The sequence below is a fragment of the Juglans regia genome, chromosome 1 (genome assembly GCF_001411555.2).
Source record: "Juglans regia cultivar Chandler chromosome 1, Walnut 2.0, whole genome shotgun sequence".
Taxonomy (NCBI): domain Eukaryota; kingdom Viridiplantae; phylum Streptophyta; class Magnoliopsida; order Fagales; family Juglandaceae; genus Juglans; species Juglans regia.
In genome coordinates, this window is record NC_049901.1 from 2,200,617 (window position 1) to 2,227,412 (window position 26,796).

At 36.0% G+C, this 26,796-nt stretch overlaps 1 protein-coding gene across 2 annotated transcripts; it reads left to right on the plus strand.

Moving 5' to 3' along the window:
* The first annotated feature begins 4,132 nt into the window (after nt 1–4,132).
* On the plus strand, nt 4,133–26,713 carry LOC109006319 (structural maintenance of chromosomes protein 6B-like). Of its 2 annotated transcripts, XM_018985557.2 has the most exons (28): nt 4,133–4,455; nt 4,654–4,759; nt 5,456–5,589; nt 5,769–5,824; nt 8,720–8,806; nt 9,025–9,345; nt 9,731–9,850; nt 10,199–10,333; nt 16,960–17,036; nt 17,145–17,220; nt 19,485–19,559; nt 19,748–19,852; nt 20,579–20,748; nt 20,855–20,957; nt 21,133–21,245; nt 21,826–22,030; nt 22,562–22,693; nt 22,786–22,900; nt 22,988–23,073; nt 23,180–23,275; nt 23,708–23,844; nt 23,934–24,036; nt 24,205–24,284; nt 24,377–24,455; nt 24,599–24,656; nt 24,940–25,037; nt 25,428–25,522; nt 26,414–26,713. In XM_018985557.2, the coding sequence occupies exons 1-28, from the start codon at nt 4,296–4,298 to the stop codon at nt 26,469–26,471; spliced, it is 3,180 nt and encodes a 1,059-aa protein (XP_018841102.1). In that variant the 5' UTR covers nt 4,133–4,295; the 3' UTR covers nt 26,472–26,713. The 2 variants fall into 2 exon arrangements, with proteins under 2 accessions (XP_018841102.1, XP_035551108.1); XM_035695215.1 differs by lacking the exons at nt 4,133–4,455; nt 4,654–4,759; nt 5,456–5,589 and having other exon boundaries at nt 5,786–5,824; nt 8,715–8,806.
* The last annotated feature ends 83 nt before the right edge of the window (nt 26,714–26,796 follow it).

A 26,796-nucleotide genomic window follows, 5' to 3' on the forward strand; every position in this document is an offset into this window, starting at 1 on the left:
ACCCAATCGTAAAAAAATAATAATAAAATGATATACTACACACTAATTTAAAAATAAAATAATTAAAAAAACATATTATCACGCACAAGATAGGTCATCCTTTTATTTTTTTACAAGTTAAAAGTATTGATCTTCATTTTACAAGGCGCCTTGCTTTAGCTAGAAAAAATTAAAAAATTAACCAACTATATTTTTTAGAAAATAGTGCACCTTGCTTTATAAATTCAAAAAATAACAGAGATTAAAAAAAAAAAAAACATCAAAAGAGTACCATTCCCGTTGTCCAATAACAAGAAGTAATAAAATTTTAATGTATATTCTACAACTTTTGACTACCGATTCACGAATGGTGTAAGTTTGTTTTTTAGTTTTTTGTTTATTTAAATATTTTTAAAGATAAAAATAAAATCGCAAAATTGTTAAAAATATGTTTTTAATTATTAAGTAAAAAATAAATACAAAAATTCAATACAAAACATATGTACACCAGTTGGTGGGGTGTAATATCTGCTTTTTCACCAGCAAACGAGGGGTTGCCACATATGAATTGTAATAAAATAGACAATACACCTGCATACAGCTGATTATCTGTTTTTATTTTCTATCATTTATTCCCCTTTCTCTCTCTCCCTTCCCCGTCTTTCTCTCTAAAATTCACTCTCTCTCTCTCATTTGAAATAATCTCTCATTTGAAACCCCTTTCTCTTCCGCCCTCTCCTACGATTATTGCTCTCTCTCTCTCTCAAGCCCTCAATACTCCTATCTTTATGCTGGCATTTGATGCTGCACTGTCCAAAGTTTCCATCAGAGTGGTTTTTCTATTGGAGAAAAATATAAGTAGATGAGGTTGGATGCTTTTTTTAGAGCTCAGGAATTCTCTTAGTAGATCGAAACACAGCCTAGTTTTATTTTTCATTTTGTATTTTTATGAGGATTAGGGAAAGCTACATAGAGGCATGCAGACAAAGACTTTTCTATTTTATTCTATTATATATATTTTTATTTCTTGTTTTTTTAATGAGTTGTGCGAGAGAGATTTTGAGTACTTTGTATAGAGATCAATTTTGTATTTAATACGATATTTATTTGTTCTTGATCTAATTTTGAGTATTCTTTTTTTTTTTTTTACCGGTTGAGCCACTTACATGCGTGATATTTCTCTATTAAAAATGTAATTGGTTGCATTTGATTAATAAAAAAATATAGAATAATGTAAGTCATTTAGCAATGAACATGAATATTTTATAATTTACTAAATCCAAATCAAGAAAAGATTAGTTTGAAAAAAGTGAAAGGGGGCATTGTGCCTGTTTTGAAGTTTAGTGGAAGAGCTTTAGAAGAAGTTGTCAAAAGAGAGATATATGTGTTCGTTCCAGGGGAAAGAGGCACCGAGGAGATGGGAGAGAAATGATTGAATAAACTAGACCATACTATAAAATGTATAAATCTTATATATGTTGAGATTTTATTAGTCGTATAAAGTAAGGAATGTCACCGGACCGGTTTGGAGGTTTTATCATAGAGTAATGCTAGATACAAACTCGAAATAGATAAGTTTCATATAAGTCTTTTATAAAATAATGGGTCTCACTAATAAAAAATAATTTTTTTTACACTTTTTTAAGGTGGAGTCTACTTTTTTACAAGAACTTATATGTGACTTGTCTATTTGAAACTTGTACAAATAATTTCTCTTTATCATAATAGGATAATTAGGATTATTTTAACTTCAAACCCAATGTGGTGAATAAGAGATTTTACACCCTTAAATCACAATTTAACACGTATGCAAGGCTTATAATGGCGTCACATCAAACATGGAAACTTTATTTTATTCGTAGGAAGGCAACCAAGTTGCCCATGTTATGGCAAAGTTCGGTTTATCTTTAGAGAGTGAGTTAGTCTGGATGGAGGAGGGACCAGGTGTGGTCCTTTCTAATATTGCTATCGATAAGGCTTGTATCAGATAATTTATGAAATGAAGGATATCTCTTTTCAAAAAAAAAAAAACACGTATGCATTTCAAGAGAGGAAGAATGAAACCACACGTATGAAAACAAATCTCATTCAAACATCCCGTCGTTGCTCTCTCTTTCTCCCCATTCTCTCTCTCTCTCTCTCTCTCTCCCCTCCATCTGCTTGGTCATGAATCGTGATCTCCCCGTCGACCCATTCCAAGCATTCTCAAGCTTGAATCAGCGATATACCAACACGGTTTTTTCCAATAAATCATTAATCAAACAAGACGACTAAGCATCGAACATGAAACAATACAACCTCGTAAGCCAAAATCACAAACACAAAGAACACACTCCCAAAAGGTGTTGAACGAGTAACACAACTCAGAAATCAAAATGCTTAAAAAAACAACTGCAATATAAAAAACCACCCGATTTTATGGTAAATAAAATGAGCAACAAAGTATAGCCTTGTTATGTAGGAGCTAGCGAAGTAAACGAGGCAAAGAAAAGTGCAAATAAGCTGGAAGGGATGAGTTTTCCAGGAGAAACTCAAGCGGAGAAGACAACAATGATGCAGCTACACATCCATTTCAATGAAAATACTGAGGGACAGATGCGTAGATCTGCGATGACTTGCGCGGGAGAGAGAGAGAGAACGAACAAGCAGAGTTCAAGTGTGTTTGGATGAGATTTCCTTCTCTGAGTGTTGTTCTATTATTTTTCTCTTGTAATGTATACGTGTCGAGTTGTGATTGGAAGGTATAAAACTGTCTTATTCACCGCATCCGGTTCTCCTCCCTAGATTATCGATAGCTTAAGAAAAAAACCTCCAGTAATTAATTAAGGAATGGAAAAAGTCAAGGTTTATTTACCTTATAAATAAACCCGAGAAGTATTTTCTCATTTTTTAGATGGATACAAAATAAGTATATGTATATTTTTAAGAAAAAAATTACTACTAAAACATCCGAGTTTACTGCAGATGTATCACTTAACTTGGCAGTACCACTACCGCGTGATACTGTTAAGACATATTAAAAAAATAATAATATATCCTAACACTCATTTTTTTCTCAATCGTCAAGCGTATTCTCTTCAAATTAATTTTTCGTTATATATATATTTTTATTAATAACAATGGTTATAATAAAAATATATAATATAAATAAAAATATGATTTTAGAAATAATAGGGTAATGAATTGAATGATATATCTTGAAATTTTATCAAGAGATTTTATAATCGTTTGTAATTAGTAAATCATTCTGAAAATGCTTTCCATCATGATAGTAAATTAGAAAAACGATATTTATACTTATAAGTTTAATTACATAATCATAAGTGCTAATGTATAAATTATTAAGATAATGAAAAATTTAAATTCGAATTTAAAAAATTAATAAAATAGGACAAATACTCAATATTATGCGTAAAATTTTGAGTCTGACTATACATCAGTCAGCACTCTCCATCATAGTTTTGAATTTCGTACCATACCAGCCGGTACGATCGAAATTTTTTGTACCATACTGGCTGGTACGGTCGAAATTTTTCGATCGTATCGGCCAACCGGCCGGTATATATATTATATCTACTTCGTACCGATCAAAATATTAGCCGTACCGACCGGTACCGGACGTATCGGCTTCAATTTCGGCCTGTACCGACTGATATTTCGGCCAGTTTTTTTTTTTAACTACAAGCTTATTTTTTAACCTCTAATTTAGACTAAATTATTTATAATTTATATATATGTATTTATATATAATTTATTTATATATAGATTATTATTTTGGAATATAATTTTTATATATAATTTATTTATCTATCGACTATTTCGAAATACTATCTAGAAACGCTATTCTGAAATAGTACCGTTATCGAAATATTTTGTTTTAGTATTTTGACCGGTACAATGTCTGATACGATATTAAAAACATTGCTCTCTACACACTGTGATTATTATTTTTTTTTTAAAACTCAACACATTGAGTGTGTTGAGTATTACATTAACAATAAGCCGATGTAAGTAATTTCTCTAAAATTTTATTTAACGTTGCTTTAAAAAAAAAAAAAAAAACTGCCAAGATCCTTTTCGATCTGTAATTTTTGTCCGCATATGGTTAAAATAAAAAACTCGAAACGCTACCACTATTGGTGGAACCCTGGATTAGTCGTACTCCTCACTCGCACGCAGCAAACCCCTCTTCCCGCCATATATGCGCTCCTACTTTTAACCCCTGTATCAGGCCACCCAAACTCCGTCTCCTCTCTGTGTCTCTCTCCGTGCGTTGTGTTAGGGTTCGCAGAGGAAAACGTAGGTCTAATCCAGCCATGGGCGATTCTAGGGTTTTCCCCGATCCCATATTCACTCTATCTCGGCGGTCAAACGCGGGTATTATTAAGAGGATCCGATTGGAGAACTTCATGTGCCACAGTAATCTTGAGATCGAGCTCGGCGAGTGGGTCAATTTCATCAGCGGTCAAAATGGAAGTACGCGCCTCCCCCCACTCCATGTGCTTATTTCAAATGTGAACTGAATGCATAATGCAACAAATTAGTAAATTATTATTTGATTCTGAACTAGGGTTCTGTGTGGGTTTTAGGATTGGGATTAATAGTCTTTTATAAGTGTTAAGACGGTTTTTGGATTAATCCACGTGTAATGTTGCCTGATTCTGGCGTTTACAGGTGGTAAGAGTGCAGTTCTGACGGCACTATGTGTTGCATTCGGTTGCAGAGCTAAAGGGACGCAAAGAGCGTCTTCCTTGAAGGATTTTATAAAAACTGGTTGCAGGTTTGTGAGCGTGGTTTTTTCTTTTCGTTTTTGGTGTTCCTAAATAGGTGAGATGATCTGCAGAATCGATTGACATATCTATCTGGAAGCTTATGTCCATGGACTCGATGCTAGAAAAAGGACGTGGTTATGATAATGGAGAACCGTGATCAATATTCTGCTTCTTTTGTTTCATTGAAACTTCATCCAGGTCTAGCGAGTTTGAGGAAATTTTGATAGAGATCATAACATCTTATCTACAAAGAAATATGGTATACAAGCTGGCCAAATATAGGGATTTTGGATGCATATTTTCTCACACTCATGCAGTTGTATATAACACATGTGCGTGGGACTTTTTGGATCATAGTGTTCACTAGTCAATTTGTTTTCGCTTTCATGGAAAATAGGATTAAATTGTCTGTAGCCACTGTAACGATGTAAGCATTTGCTTTTGAGGTTGTTTAAAGTCTCAATAAGAAGGCAAAAGAGCCTTTAAAGTCAAAATGGAAAATGTATCTATGATGTTTATTTCCATACGAGCCATTACAATTTTATCTCATATCATGTATTGAAGATATTGCATAGAATTACTTATAAAAAGAAGATATTGCCTAGAATTACTATGCATTTTGATTTGGTGTTCACCCCTAGTATATTTGTTGAGACTATATTAGTTTATCAAGTTTCTTAGTTTGTCAATTTGTTTTCTTGCAGTTACGCCTTTGTGTATGTTGAAATAAAAAATGAAGGGGAAGATGCCTTCAAGCCAGAAATATTTGGTGATATCATAATTTTAGAACGCAGAATTTCTGATTCTACCAGCTCCACTAATTTAAAGGATCACCAAGGTTTAAATCATTTGCTTCTCCTTGATGACATATTTATGTAAATAATATTTCTAATAATCTCTTTTATTTTTTGTTGTTGCCCTTTTCTTCTTTACCTATCAAAAAAAAAACAAAAACAAAAAGGTAGATGAGGTTGTGTTATTCACTTGATCTTGTTCTTCATTTGAGGAATTTGACAGGAAGGAAGGTTGCTAGTCGGAGAGATGACCTTCGTGAGCTTGTAGAACATTTTAATGTAAGTATTTTTCCTATTACTAGGACAAAGATTTACAGTTTTTGGGTTTGGTTCACATATATTGGGCCTCCTAGGTATATATTATAAATCCCTTTGATAATTTTTTAGAAGTAAATTCTTTTGATAATTACAGGACTTAATGCTTAGTATTGATGTTGTGTTCTAGCAATCTAGGCGTTAATATTTGGAGCTTATAAGTTCTTATAGGTAAATACATGGTGCACCTGGCACAAACTTTTTAGGTAAAATACAAAACACTACCTTTATAGAAATTTCTAACTCATAATCAGGAATAATCATTTTGAACCTGCTTCTATTTGGCATTATTCTTAGTTTCCATCTTTTGATGTATAGTTTGTTTATGGGAAATACTTTAGATACAAAGGGATTACACAAAAGTAAATCCACAAACTGATGTGATTTGATGTGGTACGTCATATTGTAAAGTTACTTTTATTGTAAAGTAGATCTAACGGATCCCATAAAACCACATCAGTTTGTGGGTTTATTTTGTGGCATCTCTTTGTGCATGTAGCAGTTCTCTTTATTTATTTATGTTGTAATGATTTGGTAACTTTTGTTTCTGTGCTAATGCTCTTATGATTTAGGGAGCAGCTATGTCCAACTTAAGTTTTCATGACATTTTGATATGTGATAATATAGGATCACCAGAAGCTGGAAGAAATTGATATCTAATGTCCTTATGCTGTGATATAGTACCATGTTAAGGGATGATTTCTTTGGAGACGTGAAAAAAGCTTGTGATGAAAGGCCTTTGTTCTCCTCCTTCCTAGTTAGCCTGATTCATCTTTCTTTATTGACTTCAGCTTCTTCTTCTACACCTACTTTTAGTAAAAAATCATTTCATATTTTTAGTTGGAACTTTAGGCGGTTTTCTAAAAAAGATAGTGAAAAATATTATTCCTAAAGTTGAGACTAAGAGGAATGTATAAACCAATGCTTACATAGATTCGATTGTGGTTTACAATTATAGCTTCCATACCTGTTTATTTTGGATTGTCTCTCGGATAACTAAAAAGAAACAGTCAAAGGAAGGGCAGCAATTCAAATCAAGATTTATCCGGTACCCTATTTAGTAAGAGAGGGTGGTAGATGAAATCCAACATTGACTGAGAAGGAGAAGCTCTTACGGGTTTATAATGATTTTCTAGGAGTTCCCAATTATGGTATATTGACTAGTCTTTCTGGAGTATTAGTCTAGATGTGGCTTGAATATCCTTAGGTTGTTACTGGAAAAAAATTTCCTTGGATTGTTACAAATGGTATTGGAACCAGCTCACAGCCAAAAATGTGGACTTTTAGTCTTGCCACCTACAATGGAATGGCCTAACGAGAATGTCATGAATTTAAGCGAAGAGATTATAATACCCCATATTTAGTAAGAGAGGGTGGTGAATGAGATCTCACATTGCGTAGGAGGAAGGAGTTATTGCAGTTTAATATAATTCCAAGGAGTTCTCATTGTAACATGTATTTTTTTAAATAAGTCTAGATGTGATTTTGGTTTTCCCTATGTTGTTGCACATTTTTTCAATTTGTGGTTGTTTTTAAGTTTGAAATTCTATTGATCTGGAATTTTGTATGTCTTTGACTCCAAATTTTTTCTTTTGAGGTGGGTGCTTTGATATCTATCCTTTTTATTATTTTACCCTGACATTTTCATCTCTTATTGTTCTTTTTCCTTCTTTTCCAGCTAGTCTACGGGTCCTAGCATTTATTTCTCATAGTAGCATTCATTTAAACATCTTTTTACTGTAGTTAATTTAGATTGATATTTGCCGAAAGTGATTGAAGTTCCAGGGTTGTTTTTATACTATAGTGGGCTTTTGATGATTTTGTTTGCTCATAATAGATGATTCCTGTATTCCCTATGTTTTTAGGTTTGGTTACTGATGCAAGTGGGCTAAGGTTTCCACTGTTATAGATTGCTAGAGAACTGAAACATATTTGAATTAAAGGCTTAAAGTTGCAGATCTGAATTTTCTATTATTTTCTTGATTGTATATAAGGCTTGAAAACCATGAACTTTGGGGCCTATATAGAAGCCTTGATAGGCTAAAATCAAAAGAATTTCAAGAAGATGATACCCATTTTTTAGTTTCTCTTTCTGAAATTGCTTAGGATCTCCGACAGCAAATATATAGAACTTGACTACTAGACCTTAAACGAACTCTTAACTCCTAGTTTTAAATAATAGAATGTAGTGAGATTGCAGAAACAGACCTTGAAATAACACGAATATATACAACTTGACCACTGAACCTTAAAATAACTTTAGCTTCAAGTTATAATGTATGAAATGTAATTCATTCAAATTTACTAGAACCATTTATTTGCCCAAAACTAAATTAAGCCAGCCTTTTATAAGGAAATAAACCCTTAAAATAGAGCCCACTAAGCTCCACTTATAGAAAATAAAGAAGATTCTTAAATTTTCCCCAAGTACAAATTTAGAAAAATATAAACTAACTTTTGAATTTGAAGCCTCAGGCCTAGCAAAGTGGCATTGTAGGTTGGCGTGAGGCTGCCAAGTGTTACTTCTACTGGTTTCCAATATCAACTTATGCAGTCATAACAAGAGAGCAGTGTAACTGAAGTTGTATTTGTAAAGTTCTTCTGTCCTTTCCTACATTTAGAAATTCTCTGTTTTTTTCTTTTGGAAAATAAACAACTCTCATTTTTCTAGCTTTCTAGATTTCAAGGCTTTTTGTTCTTTTTATTTTTCTCACTAGTTGGGTGTATGCTTTGGTAATGCTTCTTGTCTAGTTGGGTTGTGCCCTTCTTTGCTTTCAAGTACATTGCATTTATTTATCCAAAGAAATGGAACTAAACACTTTCCATGGACATTTATTAATGATCTGCTTTGCAGTGCAGATTGATGTTGAGAATCCATGTGTAATAATGAGTCAAGATAAAAGCAGAGAGTTTTTGCATTCTGGGAACGACAAAGACAAATTTAAGGTAATTTCTGCAGCTGTTTGAATCTATGAAGAAGTACTTTATGGATGCAATACTGACACTTGATCAACGACATGGACATACATAACTTTCTTGTCTCTTTTGCGCCCTCTTAATTAGGGCATATAGGTGTTCTTGTATTGTATCGGGCTTTGCCTAATTCTTTGATCAATAAAATTTGTTTACTTATAAAAAAAAAATACTGACACTTGATCACTCAGTTCTTTTTCAAGGCCACACTTCTTCAACAAGTGAATGATCTTTTACAAAACATTTACGAACACTTGAAGTCTGCAACTGCACTCGTTTGTGAGTTGGAGGAATCAATAAAACCCATTCAAAAGGAAATTGAAGAGCTGCAAGGAAAGATTAGAAACATGGAGCATGTGGAGGAAATCTCTCTACAGGTACAACAGTTGAAGAAGAAGCTTGCTTGGTCATGGGTATATGACGTTGATAAGCAACTGGTGGAACAAAATGCAAAGATTGGGATATTAAAAGATCGCATACCAGCTTGCCAAGCTAAGATTGATATGCAACTAGTAAGTAATGAACTCCTGCAAAGTTGAAAATTCTGTCTAATTCCTTTTAATAATTGCCTACTAGGATTGGTTGAAGACCTAGTGATTGTTGTACAGAAAATTTCTACTTCTCTTAGCTCCACAAGAATGCTGAATTCATATTTGAATTCTGTCACATCACCTTTTAAGTATATTCATCAATAAAACTATGTTGTTGGAATACTTTTCGAAAGTATGACTAGTCTTTATGTAAAACATGTTTGGTTGAAATATAGTGAATTTTGTAAATTATCAAATAAACATAGTGAATAAATTGAATATTTATTTTACTAAAACGCTATGAAAAAGGATCAAGAATGATTTTGTGATGGGGAAGGAGAGATAATTGGTCTGTTGTTTTTTACAGAGTGTGCTGGAGGAGCTGAAGGAGCGTATATCTAAGAAGAAAGCTCAAATAGCATGTATGATGGAAAAGACATCAGAAGTGAGGAGAATGAAGGATGAATTGCAGCAGATGCTTTCCATGGTAAGTTGAAATTTTTATATCTGTTATTTTTGTAAATGGCATATGGTTGGTGGCTTGATGAAATTTATCCAAATTATTGCCATGCTTTAAATTTGTGTATTTTACCTTTTTATTTCCTTCGCTCTGTATTTTCTGTCCTAAACTTGTAATATGTTACAACAGAAAAAAAAATACAGAGAATGGGAAGAAATCTTGAAACAAATTCAAGGCTTCTGGAACTTACTATGCTTGCCCTCTTTTGCCTTTATAGCCACTTTTTTTATATTCCTTAGTAGATTATAGTAATCTGTATTTTAGTTGTTTGACTTTCTCAATATATAACTTCTTGATGTAAAGTTCTTTTCATAGGCAACTAAAGAGAAGCTTGAGTTAGAAGAAGAGTATGGCCGCAAGACCAATCATGTGCAAAAGATGGTGAAGCGGGTTAGATTTCTTGAACAACAAGTTCAGGATATCCATGAGCAGCATGTTCAATCTACACAGGTTTTTCCATTCTCACGGATATACTTACCAAAAAACAGAGAATAGTTTTTCTTCAGTTTATCTTTGCTTGTGAATTTTCTTTCTCCAGTTTTTCCTAGCTATCATTAATGTTAATATTTTTTTGATAAGTAAATAAGTATCTTTATTGAAGAATGAAACTAGGCAATGCCCAAGTACACAGGAAGTATACAAAGTGAGACACCTAATTACATTATAGTGAACTGAAAAGAAGATAGAAACTCATGGACATTCCCACCCTTCAATACACTAGCAGAAAACCACTGTAAAAGAGAGTATAAAAAAATTTCAGATTTCCCCCACTGCACGCTCCTTGTTGTTAAAACACCTATCGTTCATTTCCAACCATAGACACCACATTAAACACAAATGTATCATTCGCCACACAGCTGCCAGTTGAGCGCTCTTATGCCTCCTGTTCTAGCACGCTAGTAGTTCCACCACTCTTAGGCATGACCCAGCTCAGCCCGGCTCTATTAAGGATACCATCCCATAACTCCCCAACCACCTCACAATGTAAAAGCAAATGATCTATTGATTCTCCATTCCTTTTGCACATGTAGCGCCACTCTGTGACCACCATACCCCGCTTCCTCAAATTATCAACCGTCAAAATCTTCCCAAGTGTAGCTGTCCAAGTAAAAAATGCAACTTTAGACGGCACTAAGACCTTCCAAATACTCTTCCACGGAAAGAATGTGGGTTGTTGGACTGTCTAAGCCTTATAAAAGGATTTAACAGTAAACTTTTTTCTCCCTGTGTGAATCCACAACATACGGTCACCCCCATTTCCTCCTAACTTTGCTGAATACAAATAGCTATAAAAATCTGCCATCTCATCAAGTCTGAAACTGCAGCTTGCTAATTTCCAGTTAAGTTAAATGCAATTGGAAAAACAATGGAAAGAGGGCTCTCCCCACTCCAAGCATCGAACCAAAAGCGGGTTCTTGCTCCATCACTCACCTCAAACATAATATGTTTTTCGAAGGTGTTCCACCCCTTTCTAATGAATTTCCATAGGCTTACTCCATACGACCCCCTACGCTCCTTAGAATACCATCCTCTCGACGCACTACCATACTTGTGATCGATAACTTATCTCCACAATGAGTTCCTTTCCATTTGATAGCTCCACAACCACTTTCCTAAGAGTGCCTTGTTGAACATGCTCAAATTTTGCACCCCTAATTCACCATTCACAATCGGACAGCTCACCTTTTGCCAACTTATAAGGTGAAATTTAATTTCCTCTCCCATGCCACCCCACAAGAAAGCTCTAAACAACTTTTGGATTCGGTTTGCCACACCCATTGGTAATGGGAAGAGAGAAAGATAGTAAGTGGGAAAGTTGGAAAAGGGTGCTATTGATAAGTGTTAACCTTCCCCCTTTTGATAGATATAGCCGCTTCCACTCTGATAATCTTTTCTCAATCTTCTCTACCACCCCATTCCAAATACTCTTTGCTTTAAATGACGCCCCCAAGGGAAGTCCAAGATATTTCATAGGAAGGGAAGCAATTATACAGCCCAACAACTCTGCTAGAGAAGCAATATTACTCACATCCCCCACTAGTACCAATGCTGACTTTTCCAAGTTTACCTTATGTCCCGAAATAGCTTCAAAACACAACAAAACCGCTCTTAGAACTTGAATCTGGTTGCTAACGACATCACAAAAGATAAGTGTATCATCCGCAAACAATAAGTGAAATGGAACTGACTCCATTACTGTTGTTGCCTACCGAAAAACCAGCAATAAATCCCCCTTAACGACAACCTCTACCATGCGGCTCATTGCCTCCATTACTAAAACAAAGAGGAAAGGTGATAGCATATCCCCTTGTCGCAAACCCCTCGAAGGTTGAAAAAAATCACAAGATTTTCCGTTAACTAAAATCGAGAACCGAGCGGTCGGAACACAATGTTTGATCCATTCACACCACCTGTCCCCAAAGCCACATCTTCTAAGCATGTAAAATAGGAAGTCCAAACACATGGTCATAAGTCTTTTCCATGTTTAGTTTACAAAGGACCCCTGGAATGCCTTCTCTTAACCGGCTGTCCAAACACTCATTCGCTATCAAAATTGAATACAAAACTTGCCGACCCTGAACGAAAGCATTTTGAGGGTTGGAAATGAGTTTTTGTCCATTACCAAACTCATACGATTAGCTAACACCTTTGATATGATTTTGTAGATCCCACCTACCAAGCTAATAGGCCGGAAGTCATTCAAATAATGCGCACCGACTATCTTTGGGATAAGAGTAATGAAAGTAGCGTTTAATGACTTCTCAAACTTAAGGTTAGAATGAAAAGCATGGAAAATCTGCATCATTTCCTTCTTCACTATCTCTCAACACTCTTGAAAGAAAGCAATAGAAAAAACATCCGGGCCCGAGGCTTTATCTTTGCACATACCTCTTACCACTAGGTACACCTCTTCTTCCACAAACAGCCTCTCCAACCAACTTGCTACTTCCGAATCTACTTGGTCAAAAATTAAACCGTCAAGTTTGGGGTGCCACTCTACTTTTTCAGCTAGGAGCTCCTCGTAGTACTGCACTATATGATCTTGGATCTCTTCGGGAGACTGTAACACATTTGAGCCTTAATGAAGGACGTCAATAGCATTGTTCCGCCTATGAGAATTAGCCACCTTGTGAAAGAACTTAGTGCATTTATCCCCCTCCTTCAACTAAAGCACCCTTGATTTTTGCTTCCAATATATTTCTTCCATCAACAAAACTTTCTCAATTTCGGTCACAACCACATTATTCCTTAACAAAGAATCCTCCTCATTCACGTCCCTTTCCTCCAATGCTTGCAACTCATCCCAAAGAATATTTTTTTGTACTTCCGTGTGTCTAAAGACTTCTTCATTCCACTTCTTTAAATCAGTCTTTAGAGCTTTAAATTTGCCCGCCAATATGAAAATAGGTGTACCATCAAAAGAGTAAGCTTCCCACCAAGCCCTTGCCTTCTCTACAAATCCTTAAACTTCCAACCTCATATTTTCAAATTTGAAAGGACGCCTACCCCTATGAATGCCACCACAATCAAGCAAAATTGGACAATAATCGAAACATACCCGACCACCCTCGGCTGTTGGACCAAGTATAGCCCCCACGAAGAAGAGACTAGAAATCTATCCAACCTTGACCACCTTCGACTGTTGGACCAAGTATAGCCCGCCCCTCCAAACACACTCACACACACCAAAGGAAGATCCACAATATTCAACTAAAAAATCAGCTCTGAGAAGTCTTCCATTGCTCTTGTCGACGTAGTTGCCCCCACCCTCTCACTAGGGAACCGAACAATATTGAAATCACCACAAAACGTCCAAGGTAAATCTCATAAAGAATACAAACCCGCCAATTCCTCCCACAAAGAGCTTCTATCACTATCCACATTGGGTCCATACACATCCGCAAAAGCCTATCTCCACTCATCCTCAATATTCCTAAAAGATACAACCATAGAAAAAAAACCCGATACAATCCTTTACCGTCTCCACCACTCTCTTATCCCACATCACCAACACACCTCTCGAAGCCCCCGATGAAACTAAATAGCACCACCCCACAAATGAACAACCCCACAAGCTACAGATTATGTTTCTATCAATGCCACTCAACTTAGTCTCTTGTAAGCAAACAATGTCAACTTTCTAGCTATGGAGAAGGGATCTAATGCGAAGACGTTTATTCACGTCATTGATCCCTCTTATATTCCAAGACAGTATTTTAGGCTTCATTAACAAAAGCAGGGTCCCTCCCTTTTGCTCTGTCTCTCCCCGAAGTTCCCTCCTTATTGTCATAGTTAATGGAGCATTGCAGTCGTTTTAACTATCATGTGATGGCTATGAAGAACAATTTATGGCTCTCTCATTTCTAACATCTGACTTCATGGCCATGGAATGACCAGCTTCAATGGCTACTAGGAGAGCCATAAATTGTTCTTCATAGCCATCACATGATAGTTCAATGATGTTTCTCCCTCATGATGCTCTAGGTGCAATATGAGGGGGAAACATCTGTAAAGGTGACGGACTACCCATCTCCTCCTCATCGATGCCCTCAAAATTCAAGAAATACTTCAACAAACTAGTACCCTCATCCACTAGACTTGTCGCCTTTCCCACAGGAGCCAACGAGACTTTTTCCCACTGCATTTTCCATAATTCTCCCTTCCTCCACTGCCGGCGCATAGGACACCACCTCTAACCCTCCCGAAGCTTCCTCAGAGGTCGTCGGGACTTTCTGTGCCTGGGGTGGAACCAACGGCTCGAGAACAGTGGTCGAGACAACCTCGTAGGAATTGGCCGAGACAGCCTCGGGAACGACAGCCTTACCACTGCTTGCAGACGTCTCCTCTGGCCTTCTCGCAGTTGTCTGTGCGCTGGCAACTTCCATTGAGGTGGTCTGTGCAGTTACCGGATCGTTGTGAACAAGAGAGACGGAAGAAATCCCTCCTCCAAGCTCAGATAGTACAACCTCTGGCGACGGGACCTCCATCGGAGCTTTTACGACCTTCGGCGAGGTTGTCTGAGGCTTTGCCGGTGACGGTGGCTCGGGCCCACTCGTTGACAGGCCACCAACATCCTGAGGCTTCTTCCTCCAGAAAGGGCCACCAACCTGCGCGGGCCTCTCCTTGGGCTGAGGCCCATTATTGTTGGCCTGACCCTTCCCTTTAGGCCCTTTGCCCAACCCTCCCCAACCCTCCATTCAATTCATTTGAGCCTAGTTCACCACCCAAGCCCAAACCCACCACGCCATTTCCCTCCACACACCGTATTAGCCATAGGACTTTATCATTTAACTCCCCCAACGAGTTCTGCATATCATGCAGCTCCTGCAAGAGTCTTTCCTCTTTTTGCCCAACCATCCCTTTGCCAACTCCTCGACTCTAAGCAGCTACCACCCTTTTGCAGGTATACCATAATAGATTGTTGTGCGGCTCGAGGTATCTCCAAGACCTCCTTGTACAACCTCGACGGCAAGGCTGCCGCCATCATTGGTGTTGAGTTTCTCCTTTGACCACCTTCTCTGCCCATATCCTTTAACACTGCCGCCATCTTCCTCCACCCCATTCCAGCCCTATCCTCAGGTATGAGGATGAAACTCCGGCGACCTCCCCCACTATACTCCACCAAAGCCATGTAGGAACCACGAGGATTTGAACATCGCTGGGCAATGAAGCCTCTGTTACCTTCCCGATGAGCAAAGTAGTACCCTTTGCTCCCAATTTCAAACATTCCTCCAACGTATTTGCCACCCATCGGATGGTTTCTAACCCCAACCTCAGACAACTCACACCTTTCCACCCTTTCTCCATAATGCACACCTTACACCCATCTCTTCTCACCGCAAAACACCTTTGACTCAATGGCTAAAGAACTAAAGGAACTCATTTCCTTACCATATTACCAGGTATCCCACCGTCAAAAGCCCACAGCCACCATCGGCGACGTGGTACTGGTTTACGAAATCAGAAGTGTACGGAGAGAAAACTATAAAACACTAACCTACTCCCATATCTTGTCCAACAAACCATCAAGATTCCATTCCAGATGAGCACACTAGATCATCCTTTTATTTCTACGGCTTGCTTCTCTATATTGGTGAATGGAATGCCAAAAGGCTTCTTTAAAAGCTCACAAGGCTTGAGACAACGTGACCCTCTATCTCTGCTACTTTTTGTTTTTGTGATATTAGCGCAGAATTAACAGCTCCCTGAGGATCTGAACGAAGGATTGTCTGTAGAAGGAATAGATAATCTGGACTGTACCCAACCTAAAGCAATGAATTTTAATATTTAAAGAAATTAAAGCCCACTCCTATTTATTTTATAAATGAGTAATACCTTTTTTGCCATGCATCTACATTGTTGTTCCTAAGATTTTGTTTTACTAGGGCATAGCTATTGATGTGATAATTGTTTGACATAAACATATAGTTTGATATGTGGCCACTCCTGAACAGGTGAATAATAATCTCTTAAAGACTCATTTGCATGACATTTTTTCATGTGAGATTTAATGAGTTTTGCATTCTTAAGTAATGTGAAATCTATTGATACATTAGTAGAAACATATATTTTTTTATAAGGCCAATGATCTCTCTGAAACATTTTGGTACCGGACTCCTGTGTCATCACTCTTTTGGTCAGAAATTCCCTTGCACTTTTATTTCTCACAATCTTATTATATTATTCCAGGAGGAATTTTTTAAAGATGCTTCTGGCCATACTACCTTAATATAAGTTTAAGCTAACTTCAATAGGGTCCTACATAAAAGATAATATTAACATGTTGCTGCTTTTTGTATATCTAATTGATTGTCCCAAGCTTCAAACCTGCGGGATCTGCCATTTAAAGCCATCCATATATAAATATGAGCTTTTCCTGTTTTTTTTTGGTGTGAACAATTAAAGATAACGAGAGGCTCTATGGGCTCTAGTTCTTTACCACACAAGTCTTTGAATTATGAGCGGGCCTTGAAAATTACAGTTCCATATGTCTGCCAAAAATTAATGTCGTATCCCCCCCTCCAAAAAAAAGAAAAGAAAAAAGGGCGTAGACCTCTCATTCTGATATGCTGCAGGCTGAAGAATCTGAAATTGAGGAAAAGGTGAAGGAACTCCAACATGAAATTGATGCTGCTAATTCAACTCTTACAAGGTTATGGTTTTTTTTTTTAAATGATTTTGTCCATTTGTTTTTTGTACCTTGCTTTCAAATCAGTTTTTTTAATGTACACTTGAGCCTGTAAATCCAACAATCTTTCAGGTTGAAGGAAGAAGAAAGCGCCTTGTTAGAAAGCATAAACATGGGATCAAGTGAGATTGGAAGGATTGGTAATGAGGTGTGGAGATGTAGCATAAATTTTCCTGACAAATCTTTCTTTTTTTTTTTTTCTCTTTATTAAACTTTAATTCTTGATTCTCTTGCTTACATTTTTGCAATCAATTGATAATCTAGAAAAGTTTTCATGGACACAGTGCTAGATGTGGTGACGCCCCCGATGGAATATATGCATGAATGGATTTGCACGATTAGGCTTATGGTTGTGTTTAGGACTACCTAGTTGTTTTATGTTTTGCCCGAGTCCCCAATCCTTTTGTTGAAGTTGCATATAGAATCATTGGAAAAAGTTCTAGTACTTGCACTTTTTGAAAACCCTGTTTTTTATCAGATTTTTCATGAAAAAGCAGGCCTCATTAATTTGTTTTTCTTTTGTTTGCTCCAATGCTTTGTTGGTTTTGCACATGAAAGCCTTTTTGATGTCTTCCATTCTTCTTACTTAGGCCTCGTTTGGATGTTGAGATGAGATGATAAATCTGTGATAGTAGTGAAATAGTTTGTGAATAGTACTGAAATGGTTGGAGTTAATATGTTTTATGGGGTTTTGGAAAAGGAGAGAAAAAGTTGATTAAAAATACTGTAAAGTTCAAATATTGTTAGAATGTAAATTGTACTTGGCTTTGCCTATATTTAATAAAATTCCTATTTACTGAGAAAAAAAATTGTTAGAATATAATTTTTTAATATAATGTTTTTTTGGGATTTGAGAAAATTGAATTGTTTTTGTGTTTTGTTTGAAAGTTTAGAGAAGTTGTAATGATTAGGTAATGATTAGATAAAAAAGCTGAGAAGTTGAAAATTTGAAATTGAAATGTGTTTGTGTTTGAATGGTGTTGGATATTGAGATGAGATGAGATGAGATAAGATGAGATGAGATGGGTTGAGATCATCTGTGAAACCAAACGGGGCCTTAATTTTCTTCCCTTTGTTGATCTTATCAATTAGGGAATTGTTAATGACACAAGTATTTGCTTAATTGAGATATTCTACATATTGATCATGATGCTTTGGGCTTTGGTTGAATGTGTCTATGCTGCGTAGAGAGCTGTTTTGGTGTCTTGTGTTGGTTAGAAGGCTAAACAATTCTCATCTTGTAAGCTTAGTTCTAGAAAAACAATATATGCGACACCTTGTTTTAGGATTTCCATATTAACTTAGTGAATTTCATAGTGCCTCCTATGGCTAGTAATCAAATTGACATTTGATTGGGCTCATTTGTCCCATTCGGAATTTTGTATGTACCGATAACATGTTGAGAGAAGGTTGAAGTATTTTTTTAATCTTGTGTGAGCTTAGAATATCATACAGGGTCAAGTAGTGTCCTTATATTGAAACAGTTTTAATTTCGTTTTCAAATAATTGAGAAGTATCAAATTTGTTATTGTTAAAAGGAACAAGTGGCTCCTTTTTCATTTTACAAACATGGTAAGAGACACTCGTCATATACTGTCTTGTTGGGGAGGATATATCCTATTATAAACACAGTATGTGAATTTTACTACATTTAACATGATTTGGGATTATTGGGTGGTCTTGAATGAGCCTCATATGCTCTCTCTCTACCCTATTTTGACCATCCAATTCAGGCAGTTAATTGGAGAGGGTATTTTTATCATGCCCTTATAGAATATTTTTTTAATATACAGGTTATTGAATATTTAATATAAAGTTTATTGAAAAAAATGGTTTGAATTCTCATGTCGTAAAGTTTGATTATTTGCTGCTGTCCAGGAAATCCCGCAACTTGTTTCAGTTTGTTAATTTCACTAGCCTTTGCAATATATCCTCCTTATCAAACCATAAACATCATGCCCTAAAACCTTTTCCTCGCCATACTAAACCCTAAGAACATAGCTTTTCTTACCCTAAACCTTTTGGGGGATGGGGTCCTTTAAAAATTGTAAAGGCCATCCAGTAACGATTAGTTCAACTTTTTGAAAGCTTCGAGTCTTTTAAAACTACATGCAAAATGTTCTGTCTTCATGGATTGGTTAGATTAAGCCAGCCTTATGCTAGACCAAACTCTTTAGTTTTTATGATATTCTTAATCTCATTTTTCTATAACTTTGTAGTTGGACATTGGCAGGGCAATATGTTAATTGGTCTAACTGGTGAGTCTTTGACCATTAAGCATGTGCCATGTCTCTTGTAAAGGTTTTGGACAGATGCAATTTTTGCTTGGATGTAAAAGAGTATTCTAGCTTTGTTTAGTTGGCTTAATATCCTGTCATTCCTTAATAAGTTATCATACTATTGTATTTTTAGATTGAAGAATTTGAAAAAAAGCGTCGTGAAATTGCTCATTCCATCCGCGAGCTTCATCAACATCAAACCAACAAGGTGCATGCACTCTTATTGTGCTATCTTAGATGCATTTGAAAATGATATAGCCTTTCCAATGTAGGCATATGCAGTTGTTGATCCATGTTTACGGCGTTTTTCTTTTTTCTGAAACAATATTAGTGACAACATTTTGAGAGCAGATCACCATATTGTTTAATAATGATTTTTTTTTTCTTTATTGACAGATTACAGCTTTCGGTGGAGATAGAGTTATTAATCTATTACGTGCAATTGAGAGACATCAACAGAGGTTCAAAAAGCCGCCTGTTGGTCCAGTTGGAGCCCATTTGGTGAGTGACTGATGATAGTTGTCTGCATTTTGATCGATCAAAAAAAAAAAAAAAAAAATTGTCGGCATTTTGAAAATATTACAATATCTTGTATACAAACATGATTAAGTGTGCATGCATGCTAATGCTAGGAATGTTTGTTCTATATTTTTAAGGATATACAGCTCTGATTTATAATGCATCTCTCTTTTTAATATACATAATTTTGTGAAAATAGGCATAAGATATTATTCCTGATTTAGATCTGAGATAAGGTCTCTATTGTGCTCGTCAAATATCTCTTAAATTGGCATTTGTAAGCTATTACTTCAAAAACGGAGTTAGCTATTGTTTGTAGACAAAACTATGCCTTTTTTGTATGTCTGATCGTTGGGTTCCTTGGTTTTGAATTCGATGCTTATCAAAATTACCAAACTTAGGCACTTGATATTATAAGAAAGAAGCTGTTTGAATAACCCTGATACAGTTTCTCAATTCAAGGTACATTCTGCTGTGTTATCTTTCATCTCATTTGAGAGTTTTATTTTCTGAAATAGTTGATATCGAAGCACCTGTTTTAGAAATTATTTTGTTATTAATATGGTTTTATGGTTGGGGAGTAAGATTGTGATCCTGTTAATTTTTGTACATTAGCTTAGTCATGTTTGAAGATCAATTTTGTTCCCATTAACAGTCACATTATCTTTGCTGACTAAAATCTCTTGTTATAACGACTATATTCTCCAGTCCTTAATTAATGGTGATACATGGGCCCGTGCTGTTGAAAATGCCGTTGGGAGGTTGTTTAATGCATTCATCGTAACCAACCATAAAGATGCTCTTGTTCTGAGAGGATGTGCTAGAGAAGCAAACTATAACCATCTCCAGATTCTCATTTATGACTTTTCAAGACCAAGGTGGATGCACAACTTTTTTATTTTGATGAACAGTCTCTTCATATGGATGATGTTATGTGTTTGACTACATTAATTCTCTTTGATGTTTTCTTACCATGTGGTGTAGGTTGAATATACCACCTCACATGCTTCCTCAAACAAGTCACCCAACTACTCTTTCTGTTCTACATACTGAAAACCACATTGTCTTTAACGTGTTGGTGGATGTGGTAATTTTGTGCATCTTCTTGCACTCTTTCACGTGATTCCTATTGAATTCTTGTTTGTTGTGATCTTAATTTCTTTGTTCATCAGCATATTTTGGTTTGCTGTTTTTAATTTCCTCCCTTTTTGGCATACTCTTTATTTCCAAAAAGTTAAATAACGTGCATGATACATTTCTAGGGTGATGCTGAGAGGCTAGTGCTTGTTAGGGACTATAATGCCGGAAAAGCAGTGGCTTTTGAGCAAAGGATCTTGAATCTGAAGGAGGTTTACACTTTAGATGGATATAAAATGTAAGCCAAAAATTAGGTCATTTATTCATTTTCAGTTTACTTTTCGCATTTGCTCTTGGTGTCAGTATTACATGGAGCTTTCAAGAGTGAGGAAATGCATCTTATCAGCACAAGTTAATAGAATAGATCATTCTAAGTAGTCCGTGGGAGCAGTAAAATTAGAAGAGCATGGGCGCCTCTGGATTATACCAAGTCTTCTACTTGAGTTCAATTTCATTGCCAATTGGTTTACTTTGATTATTGGAGATTTGTGAAATTACTTCCAAACAATGTTGTTTATTTATGAGTGCCCAAAATCTATCAATTATCTGTTGTCCCAAAATGTGGACTTTTTTACTAAGCACCGCTTCCTATGGAACTGTTGTGTAATGTTTTTTGTACAATCACAAGAGGGATCCTTGTTTTTTGGTTTTTCACTCTCGGGGTCATTACCTGGGTTTGGGTCTTGGGTAGTAGCACTCAAAACTCTTAAAAAAATTTTACTTATCAAAAGAAAATTTTCAACTGGTTAATCTTTCCCTAACTAGTACAATGTAAATATGAATTATGGCACAATTTTTGACCTATGATTTCTGTCTAGGTTTTCTCGTGGTTCAGTCCAGACAACTCTTCCCCCAAACAAGAAGCTAAGAAGTGGCCGTCTTTGTAGTTCTTTTGATGATCAAATTACGGACCTTCAAAGAGATGAATCAAATATAAATGAAGAAGCTCAACTGCGTAAGAGGAGAAAAAGGGATGCAGAGGAGAGTATGCAGGGTCTTCAGGGGCATCTACGAAGTGTAAAGGTGCTAATAGTTACACATGTTAATGACAGTTACTATTTGTGAGTAGGGATTTCTTCAAAATTGGGAACCCACGGATTTTTTTTTTTTTTAAAATTCAGTTTCACATTGCTATACTTCAACTTGACATTAACTTTTCTATGGACAATTTTTTTATACTATATCTCTTTCTCTTCACTTTGTTGATCCATGATCTCCTAGTCCGACCTTTTGTGAATGATGATGGTTGTCTTGTAACTGAAACGTGCCTTGTTGGCATAGTTTCATTTATTTATTAGCATTGTATTGAGAGTGTTCCTTTGTACTTAGCACTCTTTTTAATAAAATTTTGTTTTAAAAACTGTTTAAAGTTTTGTATAGGAGTTTAATTGAGTTGGCTTGGCAAACTGCATCATGTTGCATGTTCAATTCTGTTAATTGTCTATTTGAGATATCCGTGTAACATAGTAAAAATATAAAACTATGATCAAAGTAGGGCTATATATTCCCTTTTTACTGGAATTTCATCATCATTTGCTCCTGCTGTTTGTGTAGAGGAGACGTCAGGATGCAGAGCGTGATCTGATGGCGAAGAAACTCACCCTGCAAGATGTACAGAATTCATATGTTGCTGAAGCTAGTTCATCAGCTGCATCAAATGTTGACGAGCTTCATCAAGAAATCTCAGTTTGTTCACTGATTATCATGTTTGCATTTATTGATATAAATCTATGTATTTATGTTTTCTTACTTATGGTCCTGTTGGGAGTAATTTCTAGAAAGTCTGTGAGGAGATGCAAGAGAAGGAAGTCTTGCTGGAAAAGCTCCGAATCAGAATGAATGAAGCTGAAATGAAGGCCAATGAACTTAAAGTATCATTTGAGAATCTCTGTGGTATAGTAACAAGGCTTTTATGTTTCATATATGGTTTTTATTGTAAACTATTGCAATTATACATCTGTATCTCCTAATAAATTGTAGAGTCAGCAAAAGGGGACATTGATGCATTTGACAAATCAGAGAATGATCTTATAACGCTTGAACAAGCGCTTCTTGATGAAGAATCGGTCCCGTCTCATTTTCCATGAACCTTTTCTTTTCAAAGCTTAAAACTGCAGTTGTACAATGTTTTTCTGTACCTTTTTTAATATTTAAAATGAACGTCTATTTCAGAAAAAGGTGCACTATGAAGGCTTAATGAATAACAAGGTCCTTTCTCTTATCAAAGAGGCAGAGGCACATTTCCAGGAGCTTGAGAAGGACCGGCTGGTAGATTTGATGCCCTTTTCAAGATGTTGTAGTGAATTATTTCAATGATGCTATGAGCACCGTCCCTACCCCCTAAATTCTCTTCTGATTTCATATTCTTTGAAGTTTAATACCCATTGGTGCTACAGTGTGTGCTCTGTAAATTCCAATAAGCTAGAGGGAGAAATGTTTATGGGTTTTAAATAAATGTACCGTTAGAAGATGCAGTCTATTTAGATCTCTCTCTCTCTCGTGTGTTTTTGTTTGTGATCAACACAAGAGTTTTTGTTTTTTCGAGTTAAAGTGCATGAAGCTAAAAGTGGAATGCCAGTAGCATTGTCATTATTAGCATTTGTGCGGTACTCTGTCTTCTTGAATAACAATTTAGATTATATAACATAAAAATATTAGCATCAATTTAGCTGATGTATTATACACTGGGTGAAACTACAGGAGAATTGTAAAAAGGCTTCCATTATTTGTCCTGAGGCTGAAATTGAAGCATTAGGAGGTTGTAATGGGAGCACCCCAGAGCAACTAAGTGCCCAGCTAACTAGACTAAGTCAGAGACTTAGACATGAGAGCCAGCGGTAAGGAAACCGGCATCTTTGTATCGCTTGAAGAACAGCCAAGTGCCAGCCTTTGGTGAAATATCTTCCCTTCTTTTTTGCATTTGCAGATATTCTGAATCAATTGATGACCTTAGGATGTTGTGTGAGAAAAAAGAACGTAAGATTCGAAGAAAGCAGCAAACTTATCAAGCATTTCGAGAAAAATTGAACGTAAGTTCTAAAACTGTCTTCCCTTTATTTGCTTCTGCAATTGGAAGCATATTCCATCAATTTAAACTTGTCATGATTGTTCCTTGTCCTTGACTCTTCTTTAACTCCTTGCCATAATGTTTTTTTTTTTTTTTTTGGGGTGTTGTTAAAAAATGTGCTGAATTGCAGGCTTGTGAGCAAGCATTAAACTTGCGATGGAGCAAGTTTCAGAGGAATGCAACTCTTTTGAAGCGCCAGCTGACTTGGCAGTACGAATTGCACTGATTCAAATGTGGTTGCATTCTTTAAACGTGTTTTGTTCTGTTTTTCTGAAGTTACCTTTTAATATCTCCCCAATTAGGTTCAATGGCCATTTGAGAAAAAAAGGGATCAGCGGACAAATTAAAATTAGCTATGAAGAAAAGACCCTCTCAGTTGAGGTTAGCAGCTTGCTTTGTATTGAATTACTCCTTTGGACAACTAATTTTTTTAGTGGCACATCTTTTATTAAACCACTTTAACATACCTTGCATCTAGATATGTGGGAAATTCTTATATCTCGCTGTCCTATTCTCTTTGGTAGGTTAAAATGCCTCAAGATGCTTCGAGCAGCACTGTTCGTGACACTAGAGGACTTTCAGGTTTTATTTTCCTACATAAAATTTCAAATTAGACCGTCAAACTTCTTTTTCATTTGAAAGCTTCAAGAACATAACTCTACAGGTTTCTTTAATTACTAAAAGTTTTGTGGAAAGTGGAAATATTTTCTTACAGATGTCAGAATAACTTGGATATTCATTTAGGACTCCTTTCGCTATATTTAGGATATTTTATCAATAGTTTTTTTTTAATTGAAGTCAGGTTTAACCCAGCATTCTTTGAAAGCAAGTAATTTTCTGACGTTGATAATTGATTATTAATTAGGGGGTGAACGCTCGTTTTCAACACTATGCTTTGCATTAGCTCTCCATGAAATGACAGAAGCCCCTTTTCGAGCAATGGATGAGTTTGATGTGTTTATGGTAAAGTTGATTTTCATTTGTTTATAAGATTGTTGGCATATTTTCTTTTCTTCTCACCGGGCATAAGAATTTCAATCACTTTGCTTTGTTGGGTATACAGAAAGTGTGATTCCTTGGCAATAGATCTAGTATTAATTTTTGAGACCACTGTATGATTGGATGATTGTTTTAGGCAGTGCCCATTTAACTAAGAAACCCGTAACATTTTTCAGAAGTGATGATTTTACTATTTTTTTAATTTAGGATTGTAGTTATTTCAGAGTACTTCTAATACACACCCAACACAGTTTATATTTCCAATTTTTGTAATAAGGTTTTTATTTATCCTGAAAAAGAATGTGAATGATTGGGAAATTCTGACAATGTTAGTGCTTCACATTCGGTCTTCAGGATGCCGTAAGTAGGAAAATCAGCTTGGACACCCTTGTAGATTTTGCATTGGCACAAGGATCCCAGTGGGTATTTATCACCCCTCATGATGTCAGGTATTGGTTTCTGATGGATACCTGATTTGATGTCATTACTTGATGATAGGAATCTTTTGATGTCCCTTTGCACTTTGCATACTAACATTTGGTGTTTCTGCATACTTCCAATCACCATCTTGTTACTCGGTTGATTGCTTTGGGCTTGGATTGTTTATTGTGTTCAAGTTAGTCTATTTCAGTTGTCCATTGTAAAGCCTTGGTTCAAGAATGCTGCTAGTTCCACAGAAAATGATAGGCTTGAATGACATACGTCCAAATATGATTCATCTGTTCGTTATATTAAAAATCATATGTATCTATGTATGTATACATAAAATTTCTCTATCATATTAATAAAATTTTATACCTATATATAAAAAAAAATCTCTGCTTTGGGCATGGGTGCACTGCCAAACAACATAACTGTTGCTGTCTTTGTTTATGGTTTGATCTTGGGGCTTCTTTGATGTCTGCCATGGAAAATTCTTAAGTATATCTAGGGTTTTGTTTCATCTTTCAACTCCACATCATTAGCTAATTGAATGTGAGAAAATATTAGGAGTCCCATCTCAGCTGCTCAAAGTACTTCTGGGTGGGTATCCGGTGCCACAATTCTCCTGTCAATGCCATAGAATTTACTAATGGTATTGTTGACCCGTGATATTTGAGCAAATGTCTTTAACCTCGTCCGACCTTGAGTTATGCCATGCATGGCAGAAATAGTTTCGATGCTAGTAATGCCTAAATTCGATTGAAAATATTTGGTGGTTATTTATATTTGCCTTGTTCCGTATGGTTTCAGTCTGATGGAAGTCATGAATTGGTTATGTTCAGAAGCCTAACAAAACTAAAATCCAACTAAAATCCGTATGATAAATCTAGTAATACTTTCTGGTACTTTTGATACAGCATGGTAAAACAAGGGGAGCGGGTTAAGAAGCAGCACATGGCGGCTCCACGTTCTTGATCGCCGTCCTGCATTTATTTTATTTTGCTTTTAAGTGCTATGTATGTTCAGGTAGAAGCTTTTAATTAAATGTCAAAAGCTGCTTGTAGATAAGTTATGTATTATGTAGATGCATGTTCTAAATGGTCGACTGTCTTTGACCTTGTTCCCGATAGGTTTCTTTGAGCCTTGTTGCATAAAAATTGTAGGATGATATATCTTAGAATGCTCAGATTTTGGATTCCTATGCTTTTTCATTGAAACTACGCATGTATCATGTATCTCTCGCTCTCTCGCACGCACGAACACACTCTGTAAAGTTAGCCATCTTAGCTTTATGAGAAAT

What these genes read in the sequence shown, in the direction of transcription:
- LOC109006319 (XM_018985557.2), top strand. Translation starts at nt 4,296, where the DNA reads ATGGGCGATTCTAGGGTTTTCCCCGATCCCATATTCACTCTATCTCGG. An exon ending in ATCATTTGAGAATCTCTGTG is followed by an intron (nt 22,901 to 22,987) that starts GTATAGTAACAA and finishes AATAAATTGTAG; the next exon opens with AGTCAGCAAAAGGGGACATT. An exon ending in ATCACCCCTCATGATGTCAG is followed by an intron (nt 25,523 to 26,413) that starts GTATTGGTTTCT and finishes CTTTTGATACAG; the next exon opens with CATGGTAAAACAAGGGGAGC.